The 19,183-nt window shown below is 39.1% G+C and overlaps 1 protein-coding gene and 1 pseudogene across 3 annotated transcripts in view; one reads left to right on the top strand and one right to left on the bottom strand.

The window, feature by feature from the left end:
* The window catches only part of SCAMP1 (secretory carrier membrane protein 1), a 79,588-nt gene that overhangs the window by 18,193 nt on the left and 42,212 nt on the right, over window positions 1-19,183 (top strand). Inside the window, exons 2-3 of one of the 3 annotated variants that reach the window (XM_059694249.1) lie at window positions 1,287-1,364; window positions 4,167-4,241. The exons of 1 other annotated variant lie outside the window; for it this stretch is intronic. In XM_059694249.1, the coding sequence (XP_059550232.1) occupies window positions 1,287-1,364; window positions 4,167-4,241 (153 nt within the window). The remainder of the gene's footprint in view (window positions 1-1,286; window positions 1,365-4,166; window positions 4,242-19,183) is intronic. One more of the 3 variants, XM_059694250.1, reaches the window with a different exon arrangement.
* LOC132233493 (protein SET-like) lies at window positions 7,019-7,994 on the bottom strand (annotated as a pseudogene).

Genomic DNA, 19,183 nt, shown 5'->3' with positions numbered 1-19,183 from the left:
CCCCCAGACCTATTGAATCAGAAATTCTGGGGGTGGGGTGCAACAGTCGGTGTTTTATTTGATTTTGATGTATGCCAACGTTTGAAAGTAAGGATATGGAGGCCAATGAGGTTACATTTCAGTTTGCAAATGTTTTTCACATTAATTATGTAGGTGATTTAGTTGAGGTGTTCATTGTGTTTGTGTTTCATATTCATAATTACATTCAGAATCAGAGAAATCCTATATATCCTCCTATATAATAAAAGCCTAATATTCTAAGTGTCCAGTTGTCCGGTCGGCCCTTCAACCAGTCAAAGCATAATATGCTAATGATATGCTAAGGCCGCTCAACCGCTCGCTATAACGTGCACTGACCACCAGGGGGCAGATAGTCGACCAGTCACTATGAAGTGCACGGACCACCAGACGCTCTGACTGGTAGGTTAGCTTGATGCTGGGGTCTGGCTGATCAGGACTGAGCGAGACAGGCCAGACACGCCCTGGAGCCCTCCCGTGGTTCCTCTCCAGCTGGCCAACCTCTCATGTCCCTCCCTTGCCCCAATCATGCACCTGCGCCCTCTCGCAATCCGGGCTGAGGGACACCTCCTCCAAGTGCACAAATTTGTGCACCGGGCCTCTAGTAGGGTAAATATTTAGGTTATTTTGATTGAGTTATTTGCAGGAAGGCCTAATATTAAAAGATTTGAAAAGCTGGGATAGTGTGGTAGGTAATCTATTATACTTGGGAAAGGGGAGACAGTCCAGGGTTATGTGGGAAAATTAACTATGGTCAGTGGAAGTATTGGAGTAGAATAAACAAGTAAGAGGTACTCAATTTTGAGTGCTCTAGATGTTACCTGTACAAGACATTGATTTGTAAAGTGGTACTTGGAATCTGTATTAGGGAAAACTGATGGAAGATATAAAAAGGGGGGGGGGTGGGGGAACCTGAACTCTGTGTGGAGTCTGAAGGAAAGGATGGTGGGGTTTTCCAAGATTTGTTAAGATGCTCTTGTGCAATCAGTTACACAGCTATTAAGATGTGGTCTATTTTCAGTCTTTATATAATTGCGGGCGTCTGATTTGCATCTAACCCAGTCTCCTTTTGTTTTTCTTTGAGGGTGCAAAGGCTGTGTGTTTAAATTTCAACTTTGTTGAAATGGAACTAAGTAAATCTGATAATCTTCTTTATTTTCCTCTGTTAGCTTTGCTGGGTGACCAAAAGTACAGATAAAGCAAATGCTTTGTAAATTGTGTCTTAAAGGATAAGTAATTTTTTTTCTCCCCTTCACATTTTATTCCAGGACCCATCTGTTACACAGGTGACAAGAAATGTTCCACCAGGACTTGATGAATACAATCCATTCTCGGATTCTAGAACAGTAAGATTATTCTTAATTGAACTACTTTTAAATGTTAAAAGTGAAATTAAATAGCAATTATATACCAATTATGTTTTTTTTTAGTTGAATGGTTAAATTTATTTAAAACAGGCTGTTAGTATTTTATTTAGAATTTAGCAATTTAATTTTTTTAAACAGGAAGTAATATCAGTAGTAATCGAAACTTACTTTGATGGTCCTAATGAAATACTGCAAATTTTCTTTTATGTTCTACAAATTAAGTTGCTAACAATCCCTCTAATATGTAAATCTTACTGCAGTTCTTTAAATAGGAGAGGGAGGTTTTTTTTTTGTTTGTTTTTGTTTTTTGGGTATAGGTGTTGTCTTCATGGTAATGTAGGGTGATGTTTTCTTACAATGAAAGAGACCTATGTATGTAACTGTACCATGAATATTTGTATGATTGTCATTTGAATTATGTTATTCTAAATAGTATTAGCTGCTGGTAGACTAGAACCTCTGGAACTTTACCTGGCCTAGGAACATATTCTTCTCTTCAAAATTCATTGATTTATAAAATGTAGGAGTACGAGTAAAAATCCTTGTAGAACAGGGATTCTGTACCCTAGATGCATATTAGAAAAACCTGGGGAACTTTATTATACTATCCATTAGTACCCTAATCTCTTATAGTTAGGGCAGTTTTGTTGTTTGTTTTTATTTTAGCCCTTTCATTGTGAACCAATTTCGAGAACTACTGAGGTAGGTTCTGTTGAGAATTCTCCTTCAAAATTTCTCTGGCAAATAATTTTGTCTTCTCTGTTTGAGTATTTACTTAAATATCATACTTATGAGGTCTCTAATTTTAAACAGTTGTTGGCTCTTGAAATATTAGTCATCCTCTTAACAATACTAGAGTTGTATGCTTGGTTGTACATATCAGGATAATGATCCTTATTTGATCACCTTTTTCAGATATATGTTTTCATAGTATAGGAAATAATTTTAAAAGGTTATGCAGGAGCTCCGGTCAGGTGGTTCAGTTGGTTGGAGCATCGTCCCATACACCAAAAAGGTTGTGTGTTCGATTCCTGGTCAGGGCACATACCTAGGTTGTGGGTTCAATTCCTGGTTGGGGCATATAAGAAAGGCAACCAATTGATGTTCTCTCTCATATTGATGTTTCTCTCTTTCTCTCTCCCTCTTGCTACCTTCCTTTCTCACTTCCTCTCTCTAAAATCAATAAAAAATATCCCCAGGTGAGGATTAAAAAATATTACGTAGAATTTCACTTGGAAATATTTTTCAAGATTTATTATATTAACTTTTAATTTTTTGGAAGAGCTTTGTATAAAGTAAAAGCCTTAAGATAGGAATGAACTTTTAAATTTAAAGCCCTCATTTAGCATCCTTTGCTTATGTGTAGTAACTGCAACCCAGGCTGGTATCACTACAATTTAATTGAGCAAGTAAATTTCAGATTGAACCATGTTAAATGGCTAATAAGTGGACCAGTTTTGACATGTAAAAATGTCAGTTTCATTTGGGGGGGTGGAGATGTGAAAAAGACTTGAAGTCTACTGATAAAGAATAAAACAAAGTTTTCATATAATTTTTTAGAAGATTTTACTAGCAAGAAATAGGTTTAACCTTGACAGGAGCAACTTTACTTTTTTTTTTTTTTTTAAATCAGTGATGGTATTCTTTATCAAGTTGTCTACTTTGTGTCATGTGCTTTATCTATATTATCTTATTGGATTCTTATAACATTCAAAATGGCTATTTTCTAATAAAAAATCTGAGACAAAGGCCATTCAGCTTGTAAGTGGCAGAACTGGTTTACTAACGCATTTGTTTTCTATAAAACCTTTGCCTTTTCCATTTTGCTAGTAGTGTCTTTAGATTTCCTTTTATATCTAGTTTTCTGTTTGAATGGACATGTTAGGGCAGGGGTGGGGAATGTTTGGTCTGCGGCTGTATAAAGGCCCGTGAAATCATTTGTCTGGCCCTGCCAAGGCATTAACGGTGAATTAATCAAATGTTTGAACAAATATAGCAGGCTAATTTTTAAGTTGATAATTTTGTATGCCTTCGAATGATGTTATAAATATCTAAATGACCCTTGGCAGAAAAAAGTTTCCCCACCCCTGCTTTAGGGTATTTAAGGAAAGCAACAATTAAATATTCAAATAATTTAAATAATTTATATATTCACTCTATATTCTAAACTCAGAGAAGGGAGTTGTCACAGTATAAACTAAGTCTGTTGGCAGTATAATGGAAGGCTATTGAGCACTTGTGAATGGCTAATGTGAATTGAGATGTGTTATAAAAAATGGATACTCTTGAGTTTTGAAATCACTTTTTTGTTCGACCTAAAATGCATTTTCCTAATGAACTTATGTTGAGCATGATGGGTGAGTTCCCTGGCCTATCCTCTAAAATTTAATGTATAAATTACTAGAAGAATTCGTTCATCTTTGAGACTTGGTATGTATTTATGGAGAATGTTTCCCTTTTAAATTAGGTAACAGTTAAAAATGCATACTGCAATTTGGTTTTCACTAGTTTCAGCCACTGATGATGGCATTCATGGCTTCAGACAGGATGGCATTCATATCTTCTGGTGGGACATATATGTGTTGGGGGAGTGTGGAGCTGCTGATACAAATCATTAGTGATATTTTTCAGGGCTTTAGTTTACTGTCATATTGATTTTCGTCAAGGATAGGCTACCTGGACCTTTTCTGTTCTGCTAGTTCTTGCCATATATAATTTCTGTCATTTATACAGAAGAATCCTTTCTGTCATATATATAGTAAGATCTGTACTTTCTGGCAGAAAGAAGAACCAGGAGAAGAAAATGCCCCGTTTTGGTATGCCCACATTGTTATTTCTGACCATAAAGGGACACAGGTAATTGATTTATGAAAATAAGAGCTGCCTCTAACTAAGATAATTCAGGACATAAAGATAATTCATACTGAGAGTCATAAAACCTGGATTCTATTCCAGACACTGGCGCTGATTAGTTGGTAACTTTAGGCAAACCATCTTATCTCTTTGGGCATCATTTTTTTTTTTTTTTTAGTATATTTTATTGATTTTCCACAGAGAGGAAGGGAGAGGGATAGAGAACCAGAAACATCGATGAGAGAGAAACATCAATCAGCTGCCTCCTGCACACCTCCTACTGGGGATGTGCCTGCAACCAACGTACATGCCCTTGACCGGTATCGAACCTGGGACCCCTCAGTCCATAGGCCGACGCTCTATCCACTGAGCCAAACCGGCCAGGGCTCTTTTTTTTTTTTATGTGTAAAAATAGAGGCAGGGTGGAAAGTGTTGAGTTGAATTGTTGAATTATTTCTAATATAAGTTTTTCTTTTGAAAATGGATAAAAATTTTAGCTCCAGGGATTGAGGAGATATAATTGTATTTAGCAGTTTACCTATCTCTAATACTGAAAAAACATTTTCTGTACTGTAACGCCTGTCTTTATTTTTTTCTTGTGCATTTCCTTTTTAAATCTTTTCCTTTCTCCTTTTCTTTTTACTATTTTTTTTTTTTTTTTTTTTTTTTAGAGCTTATTATCTGTCCTTTCTGGAACCACTCTTTTTGTTTCTAATCCCAATTAATGGTAAATATTGCCTTCTATCCTCTTAGTGTCATTTGTTAGAAATACCTGTGTCCTCTTTAGCTCAAAAGCTTCTTCTTCTTCTTTTCTTTTTTTTTTTTTTAACACCTAATCAGTTGCCACATCCTGTCACTTATACCTCCAGGAGATTACCGGTCTGTCCTTTTCATTCCTATTAAATTGTCCTAATTCAGGTACTCCTGTGAAATAATATAGTGGCCTATCCACTTACCTTTTTCTTCTTTTTTGCGCTGTAACTGTAATTAGAATTATTTTCCTAAAGCAGAGGTCTTATTAGGTCTACTCTCCTTAGAAATGTGCACATGGATTAAGCATTGGCTATTTAGTAGTGTGGAAATGTGGGGCCCTACATGATTTGACCTCAGATTGCCTTAAAAAATTTTTTTTCTGGACTCTTATTTAGAGCAGTTTTAGGTTTACAGAAAAATTAAACAGAATGTATAGAGTCTTCATGTACTTACCCACTAAACTGTCTTTTTAGTGCTATCCTCTAATGTGCCATTTGCTCCAGCTGAAGTCATCTACTGACTAACATCCAACTCTTTTGAGACCACCACCCCTTAGCCTTTTATCAGTCATTGAATGGAGTCAAGAGAGACTCTGTGGTCACACTGCCTGGCTTCCCTACATTATCTTCACCTTCTTCACTGGGTCAAGATGAACCTCTCATACTAGATACATTACTTTTCTATTGCTGTGTAACAAATCACTACAAACTTAGCAGCTTGAAAAACTGCACATTTATTATTTCACAGTTACTGTGAATCAGTAACCGAGTCACTTGCTCAGGGTTTCATGAGGCTGTGATCAAGGTGTTATCTGGGCAGTATTCTCATCTAGAGGCTTGATTGTGGAGGAATCTGCTTCCAAGCTTATTCAAGTTGTTGACATTGCTGGCTATCAGCTGGAGATAGCCCTCAGTTCATAGATGCCATCCACAGTTCCTTGCATGTAGCCTTCTCCTGATGCTCACCTAACTTCATCAGGTCTTCAGAATATCTGTCACTCTAGTCTGATAAGATGAAGTCTTATATAATGTAACATAACCAAGAGAATGACATCCCATCACATATATCATATTTTGTTGGCTAGAAACAAGTCATGGACCTGCTTGTACTCAAAGATGTGACTCTAGGAGGGGATAATCATTAAGGTTCACTTTAGGGTCTGTACACTACACTGAAATAAGAATATGTTGCTCATCATCTCTTCACATCCATTTAAAAGGGTCAAAGTGGAGCCCCCCGAGTATTTATCCCTTCTACCCATAACATTTGTCTAAATTCATCAGGACTAATCTCATTATTCCCCCCCCTTTGTTTAATATACACATTTAGTTTTATTGTATGTAACAAAGCAACTTGTACACTTTTAATGTTTAAAACAGCAGCATCTTTCCAGTGAAACAAAAATAAAATTTAAAAATAAACAGGAACAAAATTACAATAGAGAAATGTCAATTCCGAATAAGATCCTATAGGTTTTGCTGATTGTTCCATCAAGTGGCATGGCTGAAGTCATCATTAGGAGAATTGTATTTCCTGCAAGGATGTCCAGTAAACATCACAATTAAACATGCCAAAGGAGAAGCCATGTTGTCAAAATGCCCACTTAATCCACCCAAACATTTCAAACCCACCTTTTGCTGACCTTCTATTACCTCCCTCTTTTAAAGTTTTTTTTTTCTTTTTTTAAACGAGAAAGTAGACAAATACATGTTGGTAAATGCTAACTGTCCATATTCACATAGAGACATAGTGTAATCTCTCAGCCCAATATACAGAGAAAGGAAGAACAAAGCTAGAATTCTGTGCACTACTACACTGGGGCCTAGGAACCTCCAGCTTCCAGCAGAGCTAAGGGAGCAGAAGGTTTTTCTTTTTTCCCACAGAGCACGGTGGTGTTGATTTCATAACGTTTTTCTTAAGACAGGAAGGGGTAAAAATGAATTTGGAACAGAAAGGGGCACAGAGTCTTTTCCCATTGTATTCTGCTGAAGGTATCTCCCTGCCCCCCAAATAAGGTGAGAACTATTGTGTAAAGGAGAGAAAAGAGACCTCAAAAACAAGGCGACTGAGCACAAGGGGGGGCGGGGGGGGGGGGAGACTGCAAACCCAGGGACTGGAGAAAATTAAAAAAGGTTGGAATCCATCAGTGTTCATTAGTCATCTTCTCCTTCAACTTCCTCTTCTTCCCCCTCCTCATCTTCATCTTCACCTTCATTCTCATCCCTTCTTCATCAATATCTTTCAACCCTTCCTCTTCATCATTATCATCATCATCATCATCATCTTCTCCTTCCCTTCTTCATCATCCATGTCAGGAACCAAATAGTGCTGTAATGGATTTGGCCAAATGTCATCTTTGATGACTCCTCCTAACTCATCTGCACCTGCATCAGGATGGTCAATAAGCCAGGTAAAGAAGCTCTCAGGTTCCTCAGGCTGTCTCTTCCTGCTGGCTGTATTCTGTGTTTGACTTGAACGTTTCGTCAAATCCTTTCCAGATTTCCATATGATTTCAGTGGACTTTGAAAGTGAATCGCCAGATAAAACTCTTTGGAGAGAACTTTATTTTCTTAGTAAGGATTTTCATAAAAAAAAAATCTATTCTGTAACCTGATTTAATATCTTCAAATTCTGTCACTTCAACTCTTGTCAAATAATGCAGCACTTCTTCATCCTCTTCTCCAAGCAGTGCAGTCACTTGTGGATGTTTGACAAATATTGTTACCCCAAAATTTGGGATTTTGATGATCAATTCTGACCTCTTCAGAAAAAATGGTTGGCGGAGTTTGTTATATTTCTGTTCTACTTTCAAAATCTCCTCACTCGATTGTTCATTAAGTCTATTTCATTTTGTACATCACCAATATGTTCAATTGCTTCTTGCTATTCTTTTTCTCCTTTTGGCAAGTCCTGAGGGGTTGGCTTCTTTTCCAGCTTGGGGGCTGGAGGCGCTTTTGATTTCTTCATTTTGGGTAGAAGCGAAGACTGGCGTTTGGGGGCCATGCTGTGAGGTGAGGAAAGTCCGAGGATCTGAACACTGGGAAGTCACCAGGCTTGAAGACACTCTGAGCACTCTCGTTATGCCCTTTATTCCTATTTATGTCAGTCTCTATAAGAAGTCCCATACTCCCAGGGTGCTTTTAATCTCTTGGATTTTAATCCTCATGGTTCTCTGCACATTCCTTATTCTGTACCCTTGTATTTCCTTAATTTCTGAACTTTTCTATTGTGCTCTCTAAATGTCACAGTCCATTTTCTTTTTTCTTTTTTTTAAAATTAAATCTTTATTGTTCTGATTATTACATTTGTTCCTCTTTTTTCCCCCCATAACTCCCCAGTTCCCACCCCACCCTACGCCCTCACTCCCCACCCACTGTCCTCATCCATAGGTGCACAATTTTTGTTCAGTCTCTTCCCGCATCCCCCACACCCCTTTCCCCCCTAAGAATAGTCAGTCCATTCCCTTTCTATGCCCCTGATTCTATTATAATCACCAGTTCATTCTGTTCATCAGATTATTTATTCACTTGATTTTTAGATTCACCTGTTGATAGATGTGTATTTGTTGTTCATAATTTGTATCTTTACCTTCTTCTTCTTCTTCCTCTTCTTAAAGGATACCTTTCAGCATTTCATATAATACTTGTTTGGTGGTGATGAACTCCTTTAGCTTTTTCTTATCTGTGAAGCTCTTTATCTGGCCTTCACTTCTGAATGATAGCTTTGCTGGATAAAGTAATCTTGGTTGTAGGTTCTTGGCATTCATCACTTTGAATATTTCTTGCCACTCTCTTCTAGCCTGCATGGTTTCTGTTGAGAAATCAGCTGACAGTCGTATGGGTACTCCCTTGTAGGTAACTGACTTTCTTTCTCTTGCTGCTTTTAAGATTCTCTCTTTGTCTTTTGCTCTTGGCATTTTAATTATGATGTGTCTTGGTGTGGTCCTCTTTGGATTCCTTTTGTTTGGGGTTCTCTGCGCTTCCTGGACTTGTAAGTCTATTTCTTTGACCAGGTAGGGGAAGTTTTCTGTCATTATTTCTTCAAATAGGTTTTCAATATCTTGCTCTCTCTCTCCTTCTGGCACCCCTATAATTCAGATGTTGGTACACTTGAAGCTGTCCCAGAGTCTCCTTACACTATCTTCGTATTTTTGGATTCTTTTTTCATTTTGCTTTTCCAGTTGGGTGTTTTTTGCTTCTTCGTATTTCAAATCGTTGACTTGATTCTTGTGATCCTCTAGTCTGCTGTTGGGAGTCTGTATAATATCCTCTATTTCAGACAGTGTATGCTTAATTTCCAGTTGGTCCTTTATCATAACATTGAGGGTCTGACTAGATTTCTTGAGGATCTCACTACATTTATCGGTGGTCTCACCAGTCTTTTCGAGGATCTTACTAAATTTATCGGAGGCTTCCAGAAAGTTCTTGAAAAACCTTAAAAGTGTGGTTTTGAACTCTATATCCAGTAGTTTGCTTTCCTTCATTTCTGTCATTTGTGTCCTGTTTCTTTGTCTCCGCATTTTTTATGCTTCCCTGTGTTGATAAAGTGGTTTTCTCTGCTAAGTGTCCTCTAGGGCCCAGTGGTTCAGCCTCCCCAATTACCTGAGGAAAACACTCTTGGTGCACCCCCTTGTGGTCTTTGTGCACAGTCTTGTTGTAGTTAAGCCTTGATTGTTGTAATTAACACTTGGAGGGAATGACCTCCAGGCCAATTGGCTCACAGTCCATTTTCATCAAAATCCCATGTATCCTTATCATTTTCTATGAGTGTTTTCTCTTTTGCTCCGTGGAAACTGGCCTGTTTATGAGGACACTCTTCCCTTGCAATCATCTTAAAAACTAGCTGTTTTTTCTCTCACAGCTCTCAGACAATTGGGCATAAAGATAGGGTAGATATGTTATTTCTCATTTCTGCTTCCAGACATTCTTCCTTTTTCTTCTCTAAAAAATACCCACCTTTGAATCTCATGTCATCAGATTATATTTGGGTCTCACTACTCTTTGTGGATATCATCTACTGAGCCCTAAATTTTATTACCCCTCATTTCTTTTTCTAAAAATGTCTTAATTTTAGTTCTTGATTTACCATTACTCTTTCTAACATTATTTTTTAAAAATTAAAACATACATATTTTTACTGATTTCAGAGAGTATGGGGGAGAGAGAGAGAGATAGAAACATCAATGATGAGAGAGAATCATTGATCGGCCTCCTCCTGCATACCTCTACTGGGGATCGAGCCCACAACCTAGGCATGTGCCCCAACCGGGAATTGAACCATGATCTCCTGGTTCATAGGTTGACCTTCAGCCACTGTGCCACACCAGCCGGGCTCTAACTCCATACTTATTTTGAATTCTTAGTGGTTGTATACCCAATATTCTGCCTCTCAATGCCTTGACTTCATTTCTTCCATTGATTTTTGTCTTCCATGTTATCTCAAGTCATTCTCTCCTCTGGTCATATCCTAGACTCATTATAGCCACTTACTCTTCCATAATTTTAAATTCAGGTTCTTTTTTGTCATTCCTCTAGTTCCTCAATATCAACACATCTTTAAACTCTACCAGGACCTCTAGTTTGTTTATCCTACTTTGCCACTGCCCTTTATTCACCTGTTGTTTTCTCTCAACTTAAATTCCACATTCAGTTATTATAATCACTCCCTTGCATGCATCTTCAACTCCTTGCCTTCCCCCTACTCCCTTATTTTAACATAATCCCTTGGCTAAAACCCAAGCACTGGTTAAATACAACTCTATTATCTGCCCATACCCTAGTAGCTAAATGTGGTTGGAGAAACCATGTGAAGGGTCTCACTTTCAGTTCACGACAAGCTCTGAATTGTGCTGAATATTCTAGTTATTTAACTGTCCACTCTCTTCTTCCTCTTTCCTTATCTTTAAAACCTTTCCCCCATCTTCATTCTTGGCTAATAACCTTATTTTACTGAGAAAGTTAAAGCAGTCAATAGAGAACATGCAAGGACTTCCACCATCACATCTACCTACCAGCATTTACACTCATATATGCTGCTTTCTTGACTTATTTACAGATGAACTATCTGTGCTTCTGTCTAAAGCCATTCTTTCTATTTGTGCACTAGATTCTATACCTCCTCACCTTAAGAACTTTGCTAAATCGCCCCCACCTGCATCATTTGTTTTTTTCACTTTCTGCTGGATTATTCCTATAAAAAGTATGTTGTGTTTTCTTCCATCTGAGGGGAAAAAAAACCCCCACAAAATTCTATTCATGTGTTTCAACAGATTTTTTTGAAAATATAATTAATATAACATACACTCATTTAAAGTGTACAATTCAGTGGTTTTAGTGTAGTCATAGAATTGCACAAGCATTACCAAATTCTAATTTTAGAATATTTTTGTTCCTCCCACTTCCAAAAGAAACTCTACCATTTAGCCGTCACTTCACATTCCCCCTCCCTTTTCAGCTCTAGACAACTACTAATTTATTTTCTGTCTCTATAGATTTTCCTATTGACATTTCATATAAATGGAATTCTACATTATGTGGTCTTTTGTGTCTCCTTTTTTTCACTTAGCACAGTGTTTTAAAGGTTCTATATTGTGGCATGTATCAGTACTTCATTTCTTTTTATTGATTAAAAAAAAATTTTAATGCTCACCTGAGGATATATTTTTAAATAAATCTTTATTGTTCAGATTATGACAGTTGTTCCTCCCCCACCCCCCATAGCTCCCCTCCACCCAGTTCCCACCCCACCCCATGCCCTTACCACCCCCCACTGTCCTCGTCCATAGGTGTAAGATTTTTGTCCAATCTCTTCCCGCACCCCCCACAACCCTTTCCCCCCTGAGAATTGTCAGTCTACTCCCTTCCTATGCCCCTGATCCTATTATATTCACCAGTTTATTGTGTTCATCAGATTTTTTTATTCATTTTGATTTTTAGATTCACTTGTTGATAGATATGTATTTGTTGTCACTTTGTTCATAATTTTTATCTTTACCTTTTTCTTCTTCTTCCCCTTCTTAAAAATACTCTTTAGCATTTCATATAATACTGGTTTGGTGGTGATGAACTCCTTTAGCTTTTTCTTACCTGTGAAGCTCTTTATCTGACCTTCAATTCTAAATGATAGCTTTGCTGGGTAGAGTAATCTTGGTTGTACGTTCTTGCTATTCATCACTTTGAATATTTCTTGCCACTTCCTTCTGGCCTGCATAGTTTCTGTTGAGAAATCAGCTGACAGTCGTATGAGTACTCCCTTGTAGGTAGCTAAATGTTTTTCTCTTGCTGCTTTTAAGATTCCCTCTTTGTCTTTTGCTCTTGGCATTTTAATTATGATGTGTCTTGGTGTGGTCCTCTTTGGATTCCTCTTGTTTGGGGTTCTCTGTGCTTCCTGGACTTGTAAGTCTATTTCACTAGGTAGGGGAAGTTTTCTGTCATTATTTCTTCAAATAGGTTTTCAATATCTTGCTCTCTCTCTTCTTCTAGCACCCCCATAATTCGGATGTTGGTACGCTTGAAGTTGTCCCAGAGGCTCCTTACTATCTTCATATTTTTGGATTCTTTTTTCTTTTCCGGTTGGGTGTTTTTTGCTTCTTTGTATTTCAAATCTTTGACTGATCTTGGGGATCCTCTAGTCTGCTGTTGGATCTCTGTATATTATTCTTTATTTCAGTCAGTGTATGCTTAATTTCTGATTTGTCCTTTTTCATATCCTTGAGGGTCTCACTAAATTTCTTGGAGGTTTCTAGAAGATTCTTGAGTAACCTTATAACTGTGGTTTTGAACTCTGTATCCAGTAGTTTGCTTTCCTCCATTTCTTTCGTTTGTGACCAGTTTCTATGTCTCTGCATTTTGGCTGCTTCCCTGTGTTGATAAAGTGGCTTGTGTGCTAGGTGTCCTGTAGGGCCCAGTGGCTCAGCCTCCCCAATTACTTGAGGTGGACACTCTTGGTGCACCTCTTTGTGGGCTGTGTGCACAGTCTTGTAGTTAAGCCTTGATTGCTGTTGGTATCACTGGGAGGAATTGACCTCCAGGCCAGTTGGCTGTGAGGACCAGCTGTGTCTACAATGGGAGAACTTTTGTGTTGGAGACACCCTTATGGGGCAGGACTTGCTTCATTGGGGCTTTGGCACTCACTGAGTCTGCCCCTTGAGTGTGTCGCTTATGGATGTGTGGAGTTGTAATCTGGCATGGTCTCACACTGACCACTGGGTACACTGGCTCCTGGATCTCCAAGGAGGTGCAAAGTCAGCCACTGCCTGAGGCCACCCAGCAGGAGCTACAGAGAGAACTGCAGATTCCTCCTCTTTGTTTGGGGTTTGTAAGTGCCCAGATGAGGCCCAGCTGTGAAGCAATGCAGGCTGCTGTCTAAAGCAGGGGTGGGCAAACTTTTTGACTCGAGGGCCACAATGGGTTCTTAAACTGGACCAGAGGGCCAGAACAAAAGCATGGATGGAGTGTTTGTGTGAACTAATATAAATTAAAAGTAAGCATCATTACATAAAAGGGTACGGTCTTTTTTTTTTTTTTTTTTTAGTTTTATTCATTTCAAATGGGCCGGATCCGGCCTACTGGCCGTAGTTTGTCCACGGCTGGTCTAAAGCCTTCTTTGGGAGGCTTTGACGCTCTTTGACCAGCTGCAGTTTGTTAGGTTTTAGATTGCAAAAAAACAGGCCATTCATATGCAAAAGCCTCTTCTCACAGCTTGGGTGGGGTCTCAGGGAATCACCAGGGCAGAGCAAACAGCAATGGCTGTCAGTCAGCCCTGCCCTGGAGAGGTACCCGGGTCTCTGTGTCCTGTGGCCCTGTGCAGGAACAATGATCGCTGCGAGCACCTCTGAGAGAAAGCTGCCCTTGTGTTCTGGCCTAATGCCAGACAGTCCAGTTTCTCCCTGTATGAGTCTGGGTCCCCAGAGTTTCACCCGGAACTGGAGTTCAGAGCAATCGGGAGCTTGTATCTCCCCCCGATTGAAAAAAACAACAGCGCACCCAGTTGCCAGCCCATTTTGCGTGCGCCTCTGCACCTCTGCACCTCCTACCAGCTTCAGTGCACTTTTTTCTCTCCTTCTAGTTGTAGAACTTCCACTTAGCCAGCTTTCCCGTGATTCTAGATGATATTTGTTTTGTCTTTTAGTTGTAGTTTTGATGTGGTTGAGAGAGGCAGCAAGTACAGGTGTTTACCTATGCCGCCATCTTGGTTGTTTCTCAGGATATTTTTTCTTAGGTTGTTTATATATTTGGTGTTATGTGTAAGAAACCATTGCCCCGCTGAAGGCCATAAAAACTTACCACTGTGCTTTCTTCCAAGAGGTGTATAGTTTTAGAGTTTACATTTAGGTTTATGATCCATTTTGAGTTAATTTTTGTGTATGGTAAGAGATATGTTTAAAAAGTCATTCTTTTTCATGTGGTTATCTACTTGTTCTAGCACCAGTTGTTGAAAAGACTTTTTTTCTCATTGTATTATCTTGGTGAAAATCAATTGATGAGAAATGTAAGGATTTATTTTTGGAGTCTCAGTTTTATTGTGTTAATATATATATCTATGCTTATGCCAATACCATACTGTTGTGATTACTGTAACTCTATATCAAGACTTTATCTTGACCTAATTTTCTTTCTATCCAATTCTGGTATCCATTTTCTTCTCTGAAGTATTTTCTTTGTTTCCCATTGCTGCAGAACTCCTCTGAAGAGTTGTCTACTTGTTTTTTTGTTTTTTTTTTCTCAGTCCCTTCTCCTAAAAGATACTTCAATAAGGTTTTGTTCCCAACAATGTACCAAAATGCAATTGTCATGGTAGCTCTTGACTTCCACATTACCTTATCCAATGGTAAATTTTCAGTCTTAGTCTTAGTCTATAATCAGTACTGACATTCAATCAGTATCACATTCTTGAGACACTTTCATTTGGCTTTCAGAGCACTTGAGTTTTTCCTTTGCTGGTATTTCTCCTACTCCTTCCCCTTAACCCCAAATACTGGAGTGTATCAGGAGTTAGGCTTTGCTGCTTTTATCTATTTATGCTCACTCAAGTGGTGATTTCATCCAATCTTACAGCTTTAAATACTATCTATATGCTGGTGACTCCCAAATCTACATCTCCAGCACAGACTACTACTCTGAACACCAGACTCATATATTCAACTGCCTACTAGATATGTCTACCTGGATGTCTTAGAAATTGCAAATTCAACATGTCAGAACTGAACTGAATCCCATGCTTGTAAATCTGCTCATTTTCATTCTTTCTTATTTCTGTCCTACTGGTTGGTTAGTCCAAAACATTGGTACTGTTTCACTATTTCCATTTCCTTATCTCTCACACTGTTTTGTCAGGAAATCCTGTTGGCTCTTCCTTAAAAATACATCCAGAACTGACCCCTTATCTCCATAGTCATGACTTGGCTTAAGCTGTGGTCATCCCTTGCCTGGATTACTACAGTGGTGGTTTCCTAACATACCTCTATCTTTGCCTCACTTTCATTTATTTTCAACTCAGCAGCCAGAGTGATTCCTTAAAAAAAGTCGATCATTTCAGTCCCCAGATTAGAACTCTTTATGGTAAAAACCGAGACTCCTTAAAATAACCTATAGTTTGGTCTCTAATATCTCTGTTATTTATCTCCTTACACTCTATTCCCTCATGTATTCCTATCCAGCACACTGGTCTTTCTCATGTATGTTGGGCATTCTCCTGACTTTGCACTGACCATTCCCTCTGCCTAAAATGATCTTTCCCCCAGATATTGGCAAGGCTGACTTCTTCACTTCCTAATCACATTTGTAAAATTATCCCCACTCCACCTTTACTCACAACCTATTTATCCTGTTTGTGTTGTTGTTGTTCCGTAAAATTTATTGCTTTCTTAAGATACTCTACAATGTGTGTGTTCAATATACGTATTGTTTAACTTTCATTGCTAGAATGTAAGCTCTGTGAAGGTGGTAGGGATGTTTACCTGTTTTGTTCATTAATACATTCCAAGTGTCTGTAATAGGTTTTGATACATTATAGTTGGTCAATAAGTGTTTGATGAATTTATGAATGAGTATGTATGGTCATGCTTCTGTTTCTTTATGTGCCTTTCTCTATTTGGAAACTCCCATTCATATATATATATCCTATATAATAAAAAGCTAATATGCAAATGGTTGTCATGCCCTCATGCCATCATGCTGTAACGGCTCAGACCCTTAACACTGCGGGGAGAGGAATGGGGACCAGCCAGGCACAAATTAACTCGCGAGAGAGGAATGGGGACTTGCCAGGCACAAATGAGCTTGCAAGAGAGGAATGGGGACCAGCCAGGCACAAATGAACTCACGAGAGAGGAATGGGGACCAGCCAGGCTGTGAACTGGGAGAGGGACAAGCTGCCCACCCCATGGTCCCAGGTGCCAGCTGCTGCACTTGCGGCCCGTAAGAGGGACAAGCCGCCTGCCTCGCGGTCCTGGGCGCCAGCGGCTGCACCTGTGGCCTGGGAGAGGGACAATCCACACACCTCATGGTCCCTGCGGTCCTGGGTGCCAGTGGCTGTGCCTGTGGCCCAGGAGAGGGATAAGCCGCCTGCCCTTTGGTCCTGGACACCTGCGGCTGCGGCCCCAGGCGAAGCTGCCTGCCCATGGTCCTCTGTGTCTGCCGCTAGCCCAAGCGAAGCCGGCCTGGGTCCTGGGTGCCTGTGGCCGGCCAGAGGAAGGGAAGCCTGGGTCCTAAGTGCCTGTGACCAGCCGGAGGAGGGAATCCTGTGTCCCAGGTGCGGGGCAAGGCAGAGGTGGTTAGGGGTGATCAGGCCAGCAGGGGAGCAGTTAGGGCAATCAGGTCAGTAGGGGAGCAGTTAGGGGTGATCAGGCAGGCAGAAGTGGTTAGGGGTGATCAGGCAGGCAGAGCTGGTTAGGGGCGATCAGGCAGGCAGGTGAGCGGTTAGGAGCCAGCGGTCCCGGATTGCAAGAGGCAGTCAGACATCCCCCAAGGGGTCCTGGATTGGAGAGGGTGCAGGCCAGACTGAGGGGACCCCCCCCCCTGCACAAATTTCATGCACCGGGCTTCTAGTGTGTATGTATGTGTGTGTGTATATATATGTGTATACACACATATATCTTCTTTCCATTATGCATCTCCTCCCCCAATTATTCTCATCTTTAAAAGTCTTGTTTTAAAATGGTTATCTATTCTGATAAAATTATTTCTGTTTGTCCCAATTCTAACATTAGTATATATCATTTTCTTTTCTTTTTTAAAAAAATATATTTTATTGATTTTTTACAGAGAGGAAGGAAGAGGGGTAGAGAGTTAGAAACATTGGTGAGCTGCCTCCTGCACACCCCCTACTAGGGATGTGCCCGCAACCAAGGTACATGCCCTTGGCCGGAATCGAACCTGGGACCCTTCAGTCTGCAGGCTGACGCTCTATCCATTGAGCCAAACTGGTCAGGGCAGTATATATCATTTTCATACTAATAACAAGAGAATCTGTGTTAAGCACAGTCACAGTCAGTTCTTGTCTGCTCAATCAGAGGCTGATAAAGTCAGTGAAAGCTGCAGAAAGTTTTAGGTTTCTTTTGGCAGTCTCTCCACTAGGTGGAAAGGATAGGACAGTGGTTTATAGAAACTGTAAACTAGAGGGGAGTTCTCAAATTTCAAGGTGTTTAAGAATCACTCTAGGACACTCCATGACTTAAACGAATCTTGAACATTAAGTAATTTATTTAATTTTGGAATTTTCAGTGCAAAGATTTCACTGTATTATAAACAGTCCATCTATTATTGTATTACCATGATTGTTATAATGCTCTAAATTCTATTGAGCCAAAATATGTATCTTACTATAACTTTTATTTATTGGTCCTGGTTTAATTTTCCAAAGCTACATAGAGCAGGCAACTGTCGTATGGTAATTTCTGTTAAAATGTAAAAATTAGAAACAACCTAAGTATCCATCAATGAATGACTGGATAAATAAAATTGTGTGTGTGTCTGTGTGCGTATGCACATACATATATACATACTAGTAGACCCACACAATGAAATATTATTTAGCCATAAAAAAGAAGGAAATCTTGCCGTTTGTGACAACATGGATGGATCTGGAGGGCTTTATGCTAAGTGACATAAGATAGAGACAAGTACCTTTTGATCTCATTTATATGTGGAATCTTAAAAAAACTATCAAGCAATTGAGCTAAAAGATATAGAGAACAGATTGTTAGTTGCCAGAGACAAGGTGGGGATGGGCAAAATAGGTGAAGGGGAGAGGGGGAGGTAAAAAGATAAAAACTTCCAGTTATAAGTCATGGAGTTATAATGTATAGCATGGTGACTATAGTTAATAATACTGTATAGTATATTTGAAAGTTACTAAAAGAGTAGATTTAAAAAGTTCTCATCATAGAAAAAATATTGTAACTACATGGGGATAGATTTACTAGACTTATTGTGGTGATCATTTAGCAATATATACAAATATCGAATCATTATGTCATATACCTGAAACTAACAATGTTTTATGTCAATTATACTTCAAAAAAAATAAATAAAAGAAATAACCCTTAACTTTCACAGAGATGTTTTAAAATTTAGTCTACTCCTAACTGGTGAAATTTCATCCACCAAGGGAGAAGGATATACAGCTTTGCTCTGCTAGACATTGTTTTTTATTCTGCCCCAAAGCAGCTTTCTTCCTGTTCTCCTGACTTGTCTGATTGTTTTCCTTCATCTCTGCCCTTCTGTTTTTCTCAATACCTAAGGTTTTCCCTAGGGTCTGCCAGAGCAGACACAGTTTCAGGGTTGTCAAGAGAAGACCTCATCTTACTCTGGTACATTCATTTGTACTAGAGTGGCCACTTTTTCCCTATAGATAGGTTCACTTTCCTTCCAATCTGTAGTTTTTGATGAGTGTAAAATAAGATGATGTACTTAGAAGTGACCATGGAGGCAGAAAGATACTCCTTCTTGCATCTCAGATTTCCCTTCTGGTATCATTGTTCCTATTCCTAAATTAGAAGTTTTTTGTGAGGGTCTATTGGTAGTAACTTTTTCAATATCTATCACCTTGGTTCTCAAATGTAATTTATGGGATTTAGAAATCGACGTTGACACTTTTTCTCTCATCAGCTTGGCATTCTGTGTGGACTTCCATTTTTGCTGTTGAGAAATTAGCTCTCAGTCTTAGTAACTTTTTTTTATGTAGGTTTGTGT

Source organism: Myotis daubentonii, chromosome 4 (assembly GCF_963259705.1).
Source record: "Myotis daubentonii chromosome 4, mMyoDau2.1, whole genome shotgun sequence".
NCBI lineage: Eukaryota > Metazoa > Chordata > Mammalia > Chiroptera > Vespertilionidae > Myotis > Myotis daubentonii.
Note: the sequence above shows the minus strand (reverse complement) of the source record. Positions and strands in the feature narration are given on the sequence as shown.